Source organism: Miniopterus natalensis, chromosome 1 (genome assembly GCF_054644295.1).
Source record: "Miniopterus natalensis isolate mMinNat1 chromosome 1, mMinNat1.hap1, whole genome shotgun sequence".
In the NCBI taxonomy this organism is placed as follows: domain Eukaryota; kingdom Metazoa; phylum Chordata; class Mammalia; order Chiroptera; family Miniopteridae; genus Miniopterus; species Miniopterus natalensis.
In genome coordinates, this window is record NC_142081.1 from 37544695 (window position 1) to 37564845 (window position 20151).

The window sequence follows — 20151 nt, forward strand, 5'->3', positions numbered from 1 at the left end:
GAGATTAGCCAAAGAATTTATATGCATATATGCACAACCCAAGGACACAGACAATAGTGGGGAGAGGGAGGGGGGAGGGGACAGGGTGGAATGGGTCATTGGTGAGAAAAAGGGATATCTGTAATATTTTAAACAAAAATAAACAAAACAAAAAAGAAGAAGAAAGAAAAGAAAAGTATACCTGCAAAAAAAAAGTTATGACAAAAGTTATTTGACATTTTAAACCCTATAACATGTAAAGTTTATAATCATATTACTATGCGGTGTCCATTTTTAAGAGTAAAAAAATAAGTTATGTTCTAAGGGAAATGTAGCAAAGCATAGCTTTGATTCAAAGCACCAAAGTTGGAATGATTATACTATAGCATTTTAAAACTAGTGCATATTTAGGATACATAACAATAGAAACGGAAACAATGGACACTACTAAATAAAAACACAACTTGACAGAAGCACAGAAACAGAAAACTTAAAAAAAAAAATCTCTTACATACCTGGTTGTACATGTATCTCAACATGAAGTCCATTAGGAATGATTTTCCTTTTCTAAATGCTCCAGCAACAGAGACAGCAACAACCTCCTTGTCTCTGACAGCCTCTGAGAGAAGGATTCGATTTAGTGCAGTTTCATCTAACTCAAAGGAATGGTGATCTTTGACTACCAGGACTTGGACTGGTCCTGCCTTTTTCACCGGTTCCTCCTCTTCTGAGCTCCATTCATTTGTCTTTTCTGAAAATCCACCTGTTGAATAAACAGCAATATAGTCAAGTAATCATCTCAAAATACCAAGAAATGTGTATGTACCTCTCAACTCTCCAACATCTGAAACAGGAAAACAGTACAATTAGAAATGCTCCTTTTAAATGGCACATGTTAATGTCATTCACACCATATCTCAGACAGATTTATATCTAAGTCTTCCTGATCATGTGACCAAATAAAACAATTTCATTTTCAAAACAGTTCTACATCAGTGCAGAGATTTCTGTTTGCAGAGCAAGAAAGAAAATAAAAACAAAAGAGTCTACTTTCAGAAAAGAGGAATAAAATGGCTTTAGTGGACACGTTCTTCATCCCCTAGAAATAAGTTCAGTTATTCACATGAAGGAGTCTTGCAAAACTTTTTAGAGCTGAACATACATAGGAGGAAATATATAAAGGGACTCAGAATCACATATTCTTGAAACTGGAACAAATCTCTAAAGCATCTTGTTCAGCTCCCTCTAATGCATTCATCCCATCTACAAAATCCTACACTCTTGTCTAAAAGTATACCTCACAGCAATGGAAGTTACAGAGAATTAAATTAGGTAGGGCCATATTGCAGAAGATCTTCAAGTCCATGGCAAAGAGGTCTAGAAATAATCCAGTAAAAAAATAAAAAAATTTTGAAAGTTACTTTATGCGGAGATCTTACCAAGAAACAGCATGAACCTAGGAAATTACTAAGCCTCTCAGTTTCTTCATCTGTAGAATGGAAACTACTAATAGTACCTATTTAATAGGGTTGGTGTAGATTAAGGGAGTTGATAAGTGCTGAGAACTGTGCTGTCACAGAGTAAGCTCATAAAGATTAGCTATCATCATCATCATCACCACCACTACCTTGGGACCACTGATTGATTTAAGTTTTCCTGGAAGAAGTTCTGCATACTTTCTATAAATTTGTGTGTGTGTGTGCATACTTGCGAGTTTTCTGAGTTTTCTAAGATGGTAAATTTTATGTTATGTGTATTTTACCACAATAAAAAAAATGAAAAAAAATACCTGTAAAACTTTAAAACCAAATATTATAGAAGAATATTTTATATCTTTGAGATAGGGGAAGATTTAAGTTATAAAGAGTATAAACCATAAAGTAAAATATATTAAATAAAGTACTTTTAAATATAAAATTTCTATTTATTAAAAGATATCATCAAGAGAGCAAAGTCATATCACAAAGTGGCAAAAGATATACTTAAGACAAATAACCAACAAAGGGTTTATGTAAAAATATTTAAAAGTTGTACAAAGAAAAGGTGGAAGATAACCCAGTAAAAGACAGACAAAGGGCTAAACAGGCATAAGTAGAAAATATGAATGACTAATAAATATATAAAAATAGGCTCATACCTCATTGGTAATCAGTAAAATGCAGATTTAAAACTTAATGAGGTATTGTTTCACACCTACTATGCCAAGTGTAGGTGAGGGTATGGAGTAAGCAAAATACTTTGTGGAAAAATTAATAGTCTAGGTTCCATTTATATTAGGTTCTTAAAAGTGTAAAACGAAATAATATGTAATATTAAATATATACATATATTGTATATATGTATTAAAAATTATAAGAAAATGAGAAACACCAAATTTATAAGTGTTCATCTGTGGAGAGGGGTTAAGGAGAGGCTGCCATTAAGGAGGGGCATATAGACAGTGTCAAAATATTGATAAAGTATATTTCTTCAACTGGGGAGGGAGGATTACAGGTGCTTACTATTATTCTTTTTTAAAACTCAACATCTATGTTTTATTTGTTCTTTTGTATATAGATATTCTTCATCAAATTTTAAATTATTATTATTAACCCTCACCCGAGGATATTTTTTCCATTGCTTTTCAGAGATAGTGGAAAGGAGAGAGAGAGAGAGAGAGAGAGAGAGAGAAACATTAATGTGAGTGAGACACATCGATTGGTTGCCTCCCACATACATCCCAACCAGGGCCAGGCACTGAGCCTGCAACCAAGGTACAAGCCCCTGGCTGGAATCGAACCCAGGACCCTTTAGTCCATGGGCTGACACTCTAACCACTGAGCCAAACCGGCCAGGGCTCATTAGAATTTTTATGTAAAAGAAGAAGAGCTTCTAAATTTAAAAATACCCCAACTTTTTTAATGACTAAAAGTAACTCACAGTAGATCATTTTCCTGATAATTACAGGTTCTACTTACAGTCTAGTCACTGGTTATAAGATAATAAAGGCTGCAGGATTTGAAATAGAGCAAAGCTATAAGCCAGGAGACATTAAGACAAAGTGTAAGCAGATACAAAGTATAAACTATATATATATATGAAAATGTGTTTGAAAAAAGACGTAGGGAAGGAAAATTAAATTAGAAAAATGAGGAAGGAGATTCTGTAGGGAAGTACATATATAATCCATTAAAAATTTTATTTTGCTTCAGGAGGAACATATATATAGAAAATGAGGCAAGTAAAAGGAACAAATAGTCTCATCTCATGAAAAATGTAATACATGCAATGGGAAAAGAAAGATCAGAAGGTAACTATATTTATTGAAGATTGTTTCCATATTTTTCCAAAGAAGTTTTATAAACAGGTATATGAAAAGATGTTCACCCGGCCAGGCGTGGCTCAGTGGTTGAGCGTCAACCTAGAATCCAGGTGATAGGGGTTCGATTCCTGGTCAGGGCACATGCCTGGGTTGAGGGCTCGATCCCCAGTGGGGGGGGGTGGTGCAGGAGGCAGCCGATCAATGACTCTCTCTCATCACTGATGTTTCTATTTCTCTCTCTCTCCCTCTCCTTTCCTGTCTCTGAAATCAGTAAAGATATATTTTTTAAAAAAATAAAAATGTTCAACATCACTAGTCATTAAGGAAATTCAATTAAAATGAAAACGAGATACCACCCCATGCCTACTAGAATAGTCATCATCAAAAAGACAAGAGGTAACACGTGCTGGTGATAATATAGAGAAAGGGGACCCTATGCACTCTAAGTGGGATTGTACATTGCTTTGGCCACTATGGAAAACAGTATGAAGATTCCTCAAGAACTTGAAAATAGAACTAGTTAAATATATGATCCAGCAGTTTTACTTCTGGGAATATATCCAAAGGAAATGAAAACACTAACTCACAAAGATATCTTTACCCCCATGTTCAGAGCACCATTATTTACAATAGCCAAGACATGGAAATAACCTAAGTACCCATTGATGGATAAATGGATAAAGAGGTTGTGATTTTATATATTTATATATATAATATACATATATGATTCAGCCATAGAAAACAAGGAAATCTTACCATTTGGGACAGTAAGGATGGACCTTGAAAGCATTATGCCAGGAGACGTAAGTCAGACAGAGAAAGACAAATACTGTATGATCTCACTTATATGTGGAATCTAACCAACTAACCAACCAACAAATTCATAGAAAAAGAGATCAGATTTGTAGTTACCAGAGGTGAGGGGCTGGGGGCAGGGGGCATTGGAGGAAGTTAGTCAAAAGGTACAAACTTCCATTTATAAGATAAATCAGTACTAGAGATGTGATGTACACCATGGTGACTATAGTTAACACTGCTGTATGATATATGTATAACAAAGTTAAGAGAGCAGATCCTAGGAGTTCTCATCACAAGGGGGAATTTTTTCCTCTCTTGTTATTGTATCTATATGAGATGATGGATGTGGTAATCATTTCACAATATATGTAAATCAAACCATCATGCTATACACCTTATACCTGTACAGTGATGTCAATTATTTCTTAATAAACCTGGAAAAATTGTTTTTAACATTTCCTCAAAAAACAGAAACCTAAAAATTAATATTCAGCAAGTAGACATTTGCTGCACTTATTGTGAAGCTAAGATAGTTTTTTGTTTGTTTTTTTTTTTATTGCCAGGAAAAGCTGAAATTTTAGTGCAAATACTATTTTTCTAAAGCAACATTGCAGATACACTTTCTGTTATGTTGGGGAAAACTCAAATTCCTATGTGGTATCCCAAGTTTTTAAGCAACTGTAATCACAAAAGCAAATAAACAAAAAAGGGTACACTTCTGTTTTGTTTCTGGTAGTACTTAAGCTCCAAGCCCAACACTGAAAGACTGTTTTCTGGGCTACTGCCTCCTGATATTCATCTGTCCCCTTTACTTTTCACACTAGCACATTCTTTGCCTTCTTTTCTAGTCCAAGGTGATCAAATTTATAGAGCCTCGATTTCTTACACCAGCTTAAACCTGGTAGGTTTATTGTGGCCCCTTTTGGGTTACAATTTCAGTTTCTTCTCATCACATGGGCCGGGGAGGCAAGGGACTCTAAACTTCAATCTTAGGTCTGTAACAAAAAGTGTGGAACCTCTAGCAAGTAACTCATGCTGAGTCAGATTCCTAATATATTGAAAAATGGATAATGCCTATCTTTGAAGAATTAATTTTTAAAAGCTTAAATTTATTCAAACTTTAGGTCAGTGTAGATTTAGGTACAGGTGGTGGGATTCTCAGCCCTACTCACAGCCTGCTTCCCAGTTGTACCTCTGGGTATGACCCTCTAATATCATCCCCAGTTCTGGGCATCAGCAGAAATGCTTTTCTGCTTTCTAGCTTCCATGGCCCTTGTAGAATCTGACAGGTCTCTGACCACTCAGGTAGTAATATACCTGTTATGTGGTCCTACTAGGTCCTTATTTAAATTTTAGGTCTCCCGTACAGATTTTACATATATATCTCTTGCCTTTTTCTTGTAAATCACTGTATCTTCCAATTCTGGATAGTCTACCTTTGTCCTCTGCTCTTGGCTTTCTAATTTGTCTGGGAAATAATTATGTAGGTAGATGATAAAGTCAGTCTTTTATAGCTATCACCTGGGTTTTTTCTTATCAGTGACCTCTGGCTTTTACAAAGACCTGTTCTCTGTATTCCCATGACACCACGCCCCATTATCTTATAAAACACTCCACAGCATCATGTTACAGAAAATAAATTAGAAGACAGCTCTAGGTTCTAATCTTAGTCCTCCAACTTGCCAAGTATGTGACTTTTGCCAAGTTATTTAATCTTCAGGGTACTCAGTTTTTTCATTTGCAAAACAGGGAACACATCCTGCCAGTTTAAGAGACTAAAGATCATATGCAATAATGCAGGTGATTGTGTCTTGAAAGTTGTACATCTATACAATGCAGAAAATATTAGCCACTTGACAAAGAGGCAGTTTATAGCAGAGTGATCAAGATAAAAGAATCTGAATTCTAACTGCCAGAGTTGGAATCTTGGCCCTATCATTTACCTTTTAATATGTAAAATAAGGATTATAGTACCTACCTCATTGATATTAGCTCAATGAAATTAGTTATTATTGGTATTATTAAATGTCTACTATGTGTTAGGCATTCTACTTGGTGCTGGTAATTGGCTAACACTTTGCCAAAAACCTCTATCTCCTACTCCACATGTTACATTTTCTAAGTCATTTATGTCATATATACTTTACGGCAAAGAAAAATCTAAGCAATAAAGCATTTCCATAAAGCACCAAGATAAGACTCCACAATTCCACTATTTCTTTTCTGTGAACATTTCCAGTGAACATACAGTGACTCTAGTTTTTCTTTTTCTAATTCATCATGAGTTGAAACTCTTTTGGTGTCTTCTGGGTAATCTGTCTGGGATATGTTTCTATCAAATATAAATAATTGATGATAGTGTTTCTGAAAGTAGCATCCAAAGACTACCTGCTTTTCAATCACCTAAGATGCTAATTAAAAGGCAGATTCCTGGACCCCATTTCAGATCTATTGATTCAAAACCTTTGGCTAGAAGATATGGGAATCTGCATGTCTAATAAGTTCTCAATGTGATTTTTATGCAAATCCCATTTGAGAAACACATTCCCAAGACAGAAAAAACCTCCACTAAACAAGAAATCTATAACTAAAGGAAATACTGAAGAACAATGACCCAAAGCTTTGTGAAGGAGAAATTCTTTAATCCTCACCATGTATTTTCACATGCCTGTCTCCAACCAGGGTGGAGTCCACCATGCATGAAGATCAAGACCAAAACTGACTTGAAGAGACGTACCTTGAGTGTTGAAGAAATTCTTATTCTAGAAGCCAAGGGGAGGCGGGAAGGGGACACTGAAAAAGCTTACCCATATATCAGAAGAAGCAAGGAAAACAGTGTTATTGCAATAGTCACACCTACAAAAATGAGGGTTTGGTGATCTCAGTGAAATGGAACCACTTTCTTCTAAGTTCAGACAACTAAAAACAGACCTCCCTGCTATAACTCCCCACAAGCCTTGGATAATCTCTCATATGTAAACCTTTTCTACTGGGAGTTAAGTTGATCCTGTGACCAATCTGAGCAAGGAGAAATATGGCCTTTTGATAAAAGCACACCGAAATAACCAATTAAAATTAAAATGTATACCTCTTGGTCTGATTGACAGTTATAGATCTCACTGAGACATGGAAGATAATCCGGGAGCTCTGAATATCTAGTGGGCATAAACTTTCCAAATAATCATAATTCAAAACTAGCGAACAAAACATTTCTCTACCCACCAAGCCACGGTAGCTTAAGATCTGCTCTGGTTCAGATAATAAAATGTCCTATAAGGCTTTAGTTTCTAATGTGGTAGCGAGTTTAGTACTGTGACTGGAAGAAATCCAGAGCCCAAGGCGAAAAAAGACGCCCCACCTGCCCACCCTGAGCATCCTAAACCGACTCCGAGCAGCAGAGCGGGCGGGGCGCGGTTTCTCCTGCATCACTGCGCTCTCTGCTCCGCCCGCGCGAGCGCCGCCCACCCGTTCACGGCGCGAACCCCCTGGGCCTAGCCTCTCCTTCCCCCTCCCCTCGGCCTGGTGCTGAATCATAAGCCCAATATCTCCAAAAGGTAAAGTCAAAGAACAATGCCACCCTGAATGCGGTGCCAAGTTGGGGTGGGGCAGAAGGCTGGAAACCACAACTCTGCTTCCCTCTCCCCAAATTCCCCACCCAAACCCCAAATAAAACGGGTACTGCAGCACTGGGGACTCCCAAGCAGGAGTCCCTTCTGGGCCGCTCAGGTCTGCACCGCTCTCGTGCTCTCCCTGGGCCCGGCGGGCTCCCCTTCATTGTTCCAGCGCCCGCCCGCCCGGAGCCCGAGCCCCAGCAGGCAGGAGAGCTCGCAGTTCCCCTGGAAGCGGGGCGCTGAGGACCCCCTATCCCTTGCCCCTCTCCCTGGGGTAACAACAGGCCCCTGCCCGCCCTCATCTCCTTCCTGCCAACCTATCGCTAAAGCGGAACCAGCCAGTCCCTCAGGCCGGCGGTGGGTGCTGTCCAAATGCTGGGAAGAGGCAGACCAGGGAGGCGGGGGAGGAACAGGGGGCTCCGGCCTGCGCGAAGCTGCAGCCCTCGCCCACGGCGCGATTCGGTTACGTGGGTGCAGCTCTGCCATGGTTCCTCTGGCCCAACAGGGCGCAGCTCGGCCGTGGCCATTTCCCAGCCCTGGATGCTGGCGCCGAGCAGTCCTTGGCCCTCCTGGTCTCCAGCAACAGCAAGTAGAGGGCCCGTCCCGTGCGGGCTGCAGAAGTCACCACATACTACTCACCCCAGCTGTTTCTGTCCGTGTGGTTCTTGGCCATGGTGGTCCGGCGGCTGGTGGCAGTGAGGCGCTGTCACCGCGCTCTCGCCTCCGGGCGCGCAGGTTGCTGGCAGCGGGAGGCTGTGCCCGCCCTGGGCGCAGTTCTCTCAGACGCTGAGGATGTTGCTGTGGCGCTGGTGGGAAGGAGTGGGGAGGAGAAGGGAGGAGAAAACCGATGAACCAAGCTCAGCATCACAAGCTCGAACTCACACAAATACCAGCGTCACACCCTGCCTACCTCAGCCCACCCCAGAGCGCGAAGACAGCGACAGACGATGAACTGCAACAATTTCAATAGAAAACAAGCACACAAATGAACAGCACCCCCTCGCAGGCAATCTCAAGGAATTTAACAGCATCACCTAGTCACACAAGTACACAAACCAGTATACTGCATTATGCTGGATGTTCAAATACCTGTTTCCCAGAACAATTATGCATTAGTACAAACATGCTGGCAACATTTATATAGCTTAAAAAGTTAAAATAATCCGCATTTATCTACTAGGCACCATTTCCCCCCACTTGAAAAGCAAGGTCATGTTAGTAAAAAGGGTATTGTGCATTTTGTACCTGTCTACCAAACAGGCCTATCTTTTAAAACTGGGATAGCAAAATTAGGTCAAGAAGATCAAGATAAATGAAAGCTGAAGATTCATCATAATCTGTAAATGTTTAGTGGGCAAAATTTCCCACTAGATTTGCAGATACAAAGTCTGGATTTATATTGGCAACTATTTGAAGTGAAGTCATGCTACATAGTCTGGGTGAGTCGTGGCAGCCACAAAGGCTGCAGACAATTTGAAGGGAAAGTAAAAGGCAATAAATACTTAAAAAAATATGTTCAATCTCTCTCTTTTCACTAATTTCTTCCTCTCTACCTACAAATTCAGTTTTCAGTATCCTAGAAACACTGTGCCTTCATGCTTCTTTATCTCCAAGACCCCAGCATCCCATTCCTCACCGCCTCAGTTTCCTCCTGCACCTGGTTGCTGGCCACACTCTACACATCAGGTTTGCCTAGGAGATTGCTGCTAGCCTCTTAATTACCGGGCCCTTAGTTCCTGCCTACTCCTCCTCACTAGCACCCCCTCACTCTATGTGGTCTTAATATAGTTTACTATGGTGTCTTCAGACAGGACCTCCATGCTGAGGATTCCCAAGCCTACACTTCTAGTCTTAAACTCTCTTGAGAATCACCATAACAGAACTGAATTTATAACTGCCTGAGCTCATCCTCACTTTTTCTACTGACACTTCGAAATCAACATGTCAGAAAACAGCCTTACCTACGAATGCCAAATTTTATGCATTCTGTATTTCAGTTAACATTTCTAGTGACCTCAGAACTGTGAACACTATCAACCAAGTTTACATGATAATTTTAAAGGGGACTGTGTTCATTAGAATTGCATTCCCCCAAACACTAATGAAACAATATAAGAAGATAGAAATTATCTCACCACTGAACCTACAAACCAAATTCATAGTACAAAAAGAAGTGTGTTCTGTACTTCTTGTATTTCTTTGCTGTAATTCCCAGCTCACATTCCAAACTGATAATCCCTTTCAGGTGAATCCCATTAAAAAAGAATAGAGTAGCCTGGCTGGTGTGGCTCAGTGGTTGAGCATTGACCTATGAACCAGGTCATGGTTTGATTCCTGGTCAGGGCACATACTCGGTTTGCAGGCTCAATCCCCAGTAGGGGGCATGAGGAGGCAGCCGATCAATGACTCTCTCTCATCATTGATGTTTCTCTCTCCTTCTCCCTTCCTCTCTTTGAAATCAATAAAAACATATATTTTTAAAAAAGAGTAGATTCCACAAAACAATTGTTCTATAACTTCCTATCTATTCCTAATTGAAAAAAATATTTTTAAAAAACCTTTTTCCATTGTAATTAATAAGTAATCTGTGGGATAGTTCTCTGTGTGAATATCTTGGCCAAGAACTTTTCATTCCATGGTTGTTAGCATTCACTGACTACCCTCACCTGAATCAATTTTACATTAGTGACTTTAAAATAGTGATCTAAAAATAATTATATTATTTATTTTACATTTAGTAGCTGGCATTCTCCTCCCATCTTTATTTGTTACATACAGTTATGGATTCATGAAACCTATGACAAAAATTTTTTTGGATTGTGTTGCTCTGAATCACCATAATTATTCTTTCTCATACTCAAATTGCCCTAAATTTGGCCAATGGGAGCCTCTTCAAGTCAACCTAGTATCCTTTTTCTTTTTTTAACAATATGTTTTTATTGTTTTCAGAGAAAGGAAAGGAGAGGGAGAGACATCAACGATGAGAGTCATTGGTCAGCTGCCTCCTGCACGCCCCCTGCTGGGGGTCAAGCCTGCAACCCAGGCATGTGTCCCCATGGAAATCAAACTGAGATCTCCTGAATCATAGGTACTCAACCATTGAGCCATGCCAGCCAGGCAACCCTGTATCCTTGTTTGTTCTATTTGTCTTTGATCACTACTTTGTTTTCTGGCACAGGAAAATGGTTCAAGCTTCCCTGCCTCAGAACTAGAATTAGCTCTAGCTCCTTTTGTTGTTGTTGTTGTTCTTTATTGTTCTTGTTTTACAGATGTCCCCATTTTCCCCTCCTTTGCTCGGCTCCACCCAACTCCCACCCCGCTTCCCTCTGGGGGTGATCACACTGTTGTCTGTGTCTATGGGTAATGAATACATGTTCTTTGGCTATCCCTTCACCTTCTTTCATCCAGTCCCTCCTTCCCTCTCCCCTCTGACAGCTGTCAGTCTGTTCCATGTATCCATGACTCTGTTTCAATTTTGTTCATCAGTTTATTTTGTCCATTAGATTCCACATATAAGTGAGATCATACGGTATTTGTCTTTCTCTGACTGACTCATTTCACTTAGCATAATAATTTCCAAGTCCATCAATGCTGTTAAAAAAGTAAGATTTCTTTCTTTTTATGGCCAAGTAGTATTCCACTGTGTAAATGTATCACAGATTTTTAAAATCTACTTATCTACTGATGGGCATGTGGGCTGTGTCCAGATCTTGGCTATTGTAAATAACGCTATGAACATAGGGGTGCACATAGTCTTTCGAATTGGTGTTTCAGGATTCTTAGGATATATTCCCAGAAGTGGTATTGCTGGGTTGAAAGGCAGTTCCATTTTTAATTTTTTGAGGAAATTCCATACTGTTTTCTACAGTGGCTGCACCAGTCTGCATTCCCACCAACAGTGCCCTAGGGTTCCCTTTTCTCCACATGGTCAGCACTTACTGGTTTATTGATGGTAGCCATTCTGGCAGGTGTGAGGTGATATCTCATTGTGGTTTTAATTTGCATCTCTCTGATGATTAGTGACGTTGAACATTTTTTCATGTCTATTGGCCATCTGTATGTCCTCTTTGGAGACGTGTCTATTCAAGTCCTTTGCCCATTTTTTAATTGGATTGTTTCCCTGGCACTGAGTTGTATAAGTTATTTATATACCTTGGAGATTAACCCCTAAGCCAATGTGTCATTGGCAAATATGTTCTCCCATACAGTGGGCTTCCTTTTCATTTGGTTGATGGTTTCTTTTGCTGTGCAGAAGCTTTTAATTTTTTTTTTTTTGTTTAAAATATTACAGATGTCCCTTTTTCTCCCCAATGACCCACTCCACCCCGTCCCTTCCCCCTCCCCAGTCCCTCTCCCCACCGTTGTCCGTGTCCTTGGGTTGTGCATATTTGCATATAAATTCTTTGGTTACTCTCTCCCCCTCCACCCACCAGCCCTCCTCCATCCCTCTGACATTCGTCAGTCTCCTCTGTGCTTCCATGTCATTGAATCTATTCTGTTCATCAGTTTATTAAGTTCATTAGATTCCACGTATAGGCGAGATCATGTGATGTTTGTCTTTCTCTGCCTGGCTTATTTCACTTAGCATAATATTCTCCAAGTCCATCCATACTGTCCCAAAGGGTAAGAGATTCTTCTTCTTTACAGCTGAGAAGCTTTTAATTTTGATGTAGTCCCATTTGTTTATTTTTTTCCCCTTTATTTCCCTTGCCCTAGGAGACATATCAGCAAAAATATTGCTACGGGATGTCTGATATTTTACCACCTATGTTTTCTTCTAGGATTTTTATGGTTTTATGACTTACATTCAAGTCTTTTATCCATTTTGAGTTTATTCCTGTGTCTGGTGTAAGTTGGTGGTCTAGTTCCATTTTTTTGCATGTACCTGTTCAATTTTCCCAACACCATTTATTTTTTTTAAATGTTTTTATTGATTTCAGAGAGAGGAAGGGAGAGGGAGAGAAAGAAACATCAATGATGAGAGAGAATAATTGATCACTGCCTACTGCTTGCCCCCTACAGGGATTGAGCCCACAACCTGGGCATGTGCCCTGATCAGAATCGAACTGTGACCTCAAGTTTCATGGGTCGACGCTCAACCACTGAACCACACCAGCTGGGCCCTACACCATTTATTGAAGAGCTTTTTACCCCATTGTATGCTCTTGCCTCCTTTGTCAAATATTAATTGACCTTATAGGTATGGGTTGATTTCTGGGCTCTCTGTTCTGTTCCATTGAACTATATTCCTGTTCTTATGCCAGTACCAGTCTGTTTTGATTACAATAGTCTTGTAGCATAGTTTGATATTAGGTATTGTGATCCCTCCAGCTTTGTTCTTCTTTCACAAGATTGCTGAGGCTATTCAGAATCTTTTTTGGTTCCATATAAATTTTTGGAATATTTGTTCTAGATATGTGAAATATACCATTGGCATCTTAATAGGAATTGCATTGAATCTATAGCTTGCTTTCGGTATTATGGACATTTTAATGATGTTCATTCTTCCAATCCATAAATACAGTATATGCTTCCCCTTATTCATATCTTCCTCAATTTCTTTCTTCAGTGTCCTATAGTTTTCTGAGTACAGGTCTTTTACCTCTTTGGTTAAACTTATCCCTAGGTACCCTATTTTTTGTTGTTGTTGCAATAGTAAATGGGATTTTCTTAATTTTCTCTTTCTGATAGTTTATTATTGTGTAGAGAAATGCCACCGATTTCTGAATATTAATTTTGTATACTGCTACTTTGCTGAATTCATTTATTAGATCTAGTAGTTTTTGATAAAGTCTTTAGAGTTCCCTATGTACAATATCAGGTTATCTGTGAATGACAATTTTACTTCCTCCTTTCCAATGTGGATGCCTCTTATGTTTTCTTCTTGGCTGATTGCTGTGGCTAGGCCTTCCAGCACTATGTTGAGTAAGTGTTGTGAAAGTGGACATCCCTGTTTTGTTCCTAATCTTAAGGAAAATGCTTTTAGTTTTTGCCCATTGAATATGATGTTGGCTATAGGTTTCTTATATAAGGCCTTTATTACATTGAGGTATGTTCTCTCTATTCCCACTTTGCTGAGACATTTTATCATAAAGGGGTGCTGGATTTTATCAAATGCTTTTTCTGCATTTATTGTATGATGTGTTTTTTGTCCTTCATTTTGTTTATGTGGTGTATCACATTTATTGATTTTCAGATATTGTACCAACTTTGCATCCCTGGAATAAATGCCACTTGATCATGAAGTATGATCTTTTTAATGTATTGCTGGATCCAGTTTGCTAATATTTTGTTGAGGATTTTGGCATCTATGTTCATCAGAAATATTGGCCTATAATTTTCTTTGTAGTGTCTTTATCTGGTCTTGGAATTAGGACAATGCTGGCTTCATAAAATGAGTTAGGAAGTTTTAGCTCCTTTGAATTTTTTAGAATGGTTTGAGGATAGGTGTTAGTTCTTTGAATGCTTGGTAAAATTGACCTGTGAAGCCATCCAGTTCAGGACTTTTATTTGTTGGGAGTTTTTTAAATTACTGCTTCAATTTCACTAGTTGTAATCTGTCTATTCAGATTCTCTGGTTCTTCCTGAATCAGTTTTGGAAGATTGTATGTTTCTATGAATTTATCCATTTCTTCCAGATTGTCTAATCTGTTGGCATAGAGTTGTTCATAATATTTTCTCACAATCCTTTGTATTTCTTTGGTGTCAGTTGTTACTTCTCCTCTTTCCTTTTTGATTTTATTTGGGTCCTCTCTCTTTTTCTCTTGATGAGTCTGGTTAAAGGTTTTTCAATCTTGTTTATCTTTTCAAAGAACCAGCTCTTGGTTTCACTGATCTTTTGTATTGTGTTTTTTTTTAAATATTCTATTTCATTTATTTCTGCCCTGATCTTTATTATTTCCTTCCTCCTACTCTCTTTGGGCTTTGTTTGTGTTTTGTGTAGCTTGTTAAAAGTGAGGAACCTTCCTAGAAGCACTCTAGCAGACTTTTCCTCATGTATCATTGTCCACAATTATCTAAGCCTAAGTCATTCCTTTAAAAAGAGGAATGAAGATAGGCCAATAAAGACTTCACTACTAGGATTAGGGAGTAGCTCAGTCTCCTCTCACGGACATAGCCACTCAGAAAAGGTCAACAAAATTGTGGTTCTGAATAGTAAGGAAAGAAGAGAGAGGATAGGATTCAAGTTCTTAGTGGTATTACCTTTACTGGGTTGCTGCAATTTCCTGCTGTCGAGTAACAATGGACATGTGAACACCAAGAGTTACCCTAGCATATACCTGGGGTTCCAGACATAATTCTTCTTGTTCTCTTTGTGGAGCAATAACCAATTTACCCTTGGTAATTAGGTCCAATTGCCCCAATCAGTATAATGATGCCCTCTAAGTTGGCTCAGTGATCTTAAGACATCATATCAGTCAGGTGGTAGTTTAAGCTTATTTAAGTATGACTGTGTTATCTGGAAATATCTGTGCCTTGGGTATTAGGGCCTTCAGATCCACCAAGTGCAATGTTTTAAAGGCAAAATTATAGAAACAAGTTGTAGAGATGAAAATTCTTCAAGTGAGTTATTAGAGATAATAGGAGAGCCACTCCTAAATCCACTCCCTGGTTCCTAGGCCCATATACAAGGGTAGGCAAAGTAGGTTTGTAGTTGTGAGTATGCAAAAGTTTATTCTTGTATTATTACTTATTAATTATTGTATTATTTATTTGTATTACAACTGTAAACCTACTTTTGCAAACCCCTGTGTTCTGAATATGGGGTAGATGGCCACATATATTGGCTACTGGGTCAAGTCCTATATCATGTCCTTACAAGGGTTTATCTCTCAGCCAGTACCACAACTGATCCCGCAGTAGGCCTTTCCTCCATTCTATCAAATTAGCTGCTTCTAAGTGATGGGTTTGAGGTAAGATCAGTTAATTCCATGGGCATGACTCCATTGTCATACTCCCCTCATAGAAAAATGAGTTCCTTGCTCAAATTTAATGTTGTTTTTGATACATGGTGATGAAATAAGGCATTCTGTAAGTCCATGAATTATGGTACTAGTAGAGCTTTTCAGGCAGAGAAGGTAAACCTGTTTCTGGAATATGTATCTATTCCTGTGAGGACAAATCACTCTTCTCTCCATCATGGAAGGGATCTAGTGTAATTAAACTGCCACCATGTGGTTGACCAGTCTATATATAGGGAATAGTACCATTCTGAAGTCTCTGCAGTGACCTCTGCTATAAGCAGGTTAAACACTCCACACTGGCAATAACCATAATATCCTTGGCAAGTGGAAGTCCACGCTACTGAATCCATGTTTAGCCTCCATTCCTATTCCCACATGGGTCCACCTAACTAGCACCAAGGTGAATGGGTAGAAGCTGACTGACACCCATAGGACAAGTCATCTTGTATACCTCATTATTGGGATGAATACCTTCTTGTAGGCAAATACGTTAAAATTTTAATAATCCACAGACACTCTCTAAAATTATTTTGGCATGAGCCAAACAGATGAGTTAAAACGGAAAGACTTATATCTTTCAGATCTTTAATGATGACACTAATCCCTGTAATCCCTCCACTGATAAAGTTTAATTTTGATTTCTACTTTGGCACAGGGGAGGGTAAATTAGCTAGAAAGGTTTCACGTGGCCCTTCCAATCATAATAGCTCTTATACCATATAAACCTAAAGTAGGGATTCTGCTACCTGATATAGCTCTTCCCACATACATTTTGGGACTGTAAAAACAACCCCACATAGGTCTTAAAATACATTGTACCCACTATGAAATGGACCTGAATCAAGACGACACTTGACTTGCTTAAGTTTCAACTCTGATCACTGGAATTTTGGTGGTATTTTGAGATTGCAGGGATTAATATTTGGGGCCAATATTTATTAATCTCTAGAATTCCCCAATCTTCAGCTCTCATTCACCCTGGTAAAAGGTCACAAGTTCCTCTGGGATTGCCTCAGGGAGATTCACTGTTCATACCACGCTACCTTCCTCAAAGGAACCTGGCCTCTCTCTCTCAACTAAGGGACTCCTGGTTTGTGAACTGGCTAGAATCTAGGAATTAGGTGATATGTCTTGGATCTCTGTTACAGTGATTTCAGTTAGGTTTCTGCTAATCAGGTCTAGAATTTTTCTGCTTAGTATGTCAAGTATCACTTAAGTAGGCTGCTGCTTTCATTTATTCCTAGAGACTTGGTGATTATAGACCACCACCAAAGATCCCTGTAGTCAAACACCCTGATTATCACTTCTTCCTAGTAATTGTGTCGAATATGTCTTTGACAGGAATCCCCACCTGGCCTTAATCAGGATCTCAATATTCCCACTGAATCATGGATCCCAATTTCACTGGGCCATCTCCATCATCAATCTCCAACCGAGAACAGTCACCAGAGAATGTTTCAAAGATATATGTGGCTCTTTACTCAATGCATTGATAAAAGTAATTCTGATGGACCCTCCTAGGGATGGTATGAATAGAGCATAACTACACAGGATGCACATAATAGAGCAAGTCCAACATTCCCATCTCCCTGAATCTCAGATTCCTGCCTCTACAGTATGACAGGGAAGTTCTGGCATCTCAGCATATAAACTACTACCTTCAAGTAACCAATTTAGAAGGACTACCAGTTGCTCAAGTCAACAAATCAAATCTGAACCTCAGTAAAGTATCTGGCAAGATCCTGTAATTCTTTCAGTGCATAAGCTCTCTTCTTCAAGAACAGGTCTTGTCCTCCATCAGGGCTATGCTGAAATCTAACTCTTACCCAAAGTTCTCAGCCTTATTCACATCTGTCTAAATGCCCCCATTTCATGCAGCAGGGTCCTAGTTCTTCTCTACCTGTGCTCTTACCTTCAAATAACAGATCTAGGTCTCACATTTTATTGACATTGCAACTCTGTGGCCTTTACCATTAGGCCCTGGGCTCATCCTCAGCCATATCTGCCCTGCAGCTATAAGAGATAATGGGTTTCTTCCAAGCTGTCAAAGCAGCTTTCCGGTTTTCTACTCAAGCCTTAAGTTTGGAATTCAAGGCTCTGTCCTTTCCCCCATGTACTCTCAAAGAAGCAGTCAGAGCAGATGATAGCACAGTTTTTAGTAATCATCACTGTCAAAGCAGCTAAGTGCTGGCGGTTGGTCTTCCAATGCTATGCTCTCCATCAGCATTCCATCACATGCCACTATTGATAATTATTTGAGCAATTGTAATGCTACTCCATGCTACGAAATAACATTGTTCCACTTTCCATGACAAATAGTTTATACAGGTAATCATCAGATATGTGAGTAATACCATCCCAGAAAGCGAGGGTTTCTTTCCTGAGGTTATTTCCAATCCGTGTTCTGGCAAGAAAAAGGTAGCACAGAAAGAGAAGCTAATAAAAGGACTATTTATAAAATGAGGACAGGGTTAAAGGAACCAACAAGGGATAGTGAAGCACCCTGAAATTAGCAACAGTGGGGAGCCATTATCATCCTTGCCTTAAAGGGGCAAGGAAAAAAAGAGCTATTAGAATCCTGAAAGAGCTGTATAGCTGTAGGACAGGGCCACAGACAGGCATTGTAGCCTCTTCTGCATTAGTTTCTCAGAATACTAGTCTACATGAGGGGTAAGCAAACTTTAGGCACCCCTTCTGAACATTATACTCATGTTGTGAGGAAATTGTTAAGGAACAACATAGGTTATTTGTAATATATATCTTTTCTTAGTTACTGAATTTGCGGACAGGACTAATTTTTGAATTGAATACAGGAGCTCTGTTACCAATTCTTACACAAACCTTAAAATCACCATGTCAGGATCAGGGTAATAGAAACAGCATTTTAACACATCAGATGAGCAAGTCAAGTTGCATAAGAAAGGGTTGTGCACTGCCTTCCTCAACTCTTCTTTTTTAAAACAAAACATTTTTTTTTATTGGTTCTAGAAAGAGGAGAAGGGAGAGGGAGAGAGAGAAAGAAACATTAGTCGGCTGCCTCCACAGGTGCCTTCACTTGGGACCAAACCAGCAAGCTTTTGGCGCACGAGATGATGCTCAACCAACTGAGCTACCCTGGCAGGCTCAACTCTTCTTTTTAAAAAGCCCATTCTATATTAATATATGGTGATGGGAGAAGATAAGACTTTGGATGGTGGGCACATAGAGCAATATTTAGATCTTGTAACATAGAAACCCACACCTGAAAACTTTATTTTCATATTAACCACTGTCATCCCAATAAAAAAAATACAAAAAAATAAACACCCATCCTAATGAGCTTTTTGTTTCACTTGTTACATTTTCATTTATATTTTACGTCCTTTTTGTTTTTAAAGTGTTTATTTATAGATTAAACAGTACATTAGACTGATTCTGAATGAGATACATGTTCTACTGCTATCCAGAACAAAATAGAATTCTCCTATATGTACTTTGAGAAAGTGGTTTTTGCCTCATAGAAAACTGGCCGTAATTAGCAAGAGAAATAATAGGGCATTTTAAAAAATTTATTGATTTGAGAGAGAGAAGCATTAATTTGTTGTTCCACTTATTTATGTATTCATTGGTTAATTCTTGTATGTGCCCGGATTGGGAACAAACCTGCAAGCTTGGGGTATCAGGATGATGCTCTAACCAACTGAGCTGCCTGGCCAGGGCCAAGAAATAACAGTTTTAGATTAACTATTTGAAAATCCATATCATAGTTATGGCAGATGTCTTCCAACACTTAACTGATATATATCTATATCTATATCTATATCTATATATATATCTATATATCTATATTTGTTTATAAGGTATTTCTTTCCATACTTACATAAGGGATTGCTGCATAATTTCTAAACAGATGTTTATTGAATTTTTAATACTATCATAAGTTTTATATTTTTATTATTTTAAAAAAATTTATCTTTATTGTTGAAAGTATTACAGGTGTCCCATTTTCCCCCCCAACTGACCCCCTCCACCTCACTCCCACCCCCTCCCCAGGCCTTCACCCTGTTATTGACTGGGTTATGCATATATGCATATAACTTCTTTGGTCAATCTCTTCCCACACTCCACCCCCCTTCCCTCTGAAATATGATCGTCTGTTGCCTGCGTCAATGTCTCTGGATCTATTTAGTTTATCAGATTGTTTTGTTCATTAGCTTCTTAAAGAAGACCCTTCAACATTTCCTGGACTGGTGGTGATGAACTCCTTTAGCTTTTTCTTATCTGTGAAGCTCTTTATATGACCTTCAATTTTAAATGATAGCTTTGCTGGGTAGAGCAATCTTGGTTGTAGTTCTGTTTTTCATCACTTTGAATATTTCTTGCCACTCCCTTCTGTCTTCAAGGTTTCTGTTGAGAAATCAGCTGACAGTCGTATGGGTGCTCCCTTGTAGGTAACTAACTGCTTTTCTCTTGCTGCTTTTAAGATTCTTTGTCTTTAACCTTTGGCATTTTAATTATG

At 38.9% G+C, this 20151-nt stretch overlaps 1 protein-coding gene across 2 annotated transcripts in view; it reads right to left on the reverse strand.

Moving 5' to 3' along the window:
- The window catches only part of ATL1 (atlastin GTPase 1), a 35436-nt gene extending 26965 nt beyond the window's left edge, over window positions 1–8471 (reverse strand). For both annotated transcript variants that reach the window (XM_016198098.2, XM_016198097.2), the window contains exons 1-2: window positions 8329–8471; window positions 495–742 (exon numbers count right to left, since the gene is read on the reverse strand). In XM_016198098.2, the coding sequence (XP_016053584.1) occupies window positions 495–742; window positions 8329–8362 (282 nt within the window). In that variant the 5' untranslated portion in view covers window positions 8363–8471. The remainder of the gene's footprint in view (window positions 1–494; window positions 743–8328) is intronic.
- Window positions 8472–20151: the final 11680 nt, after the last annotated feature.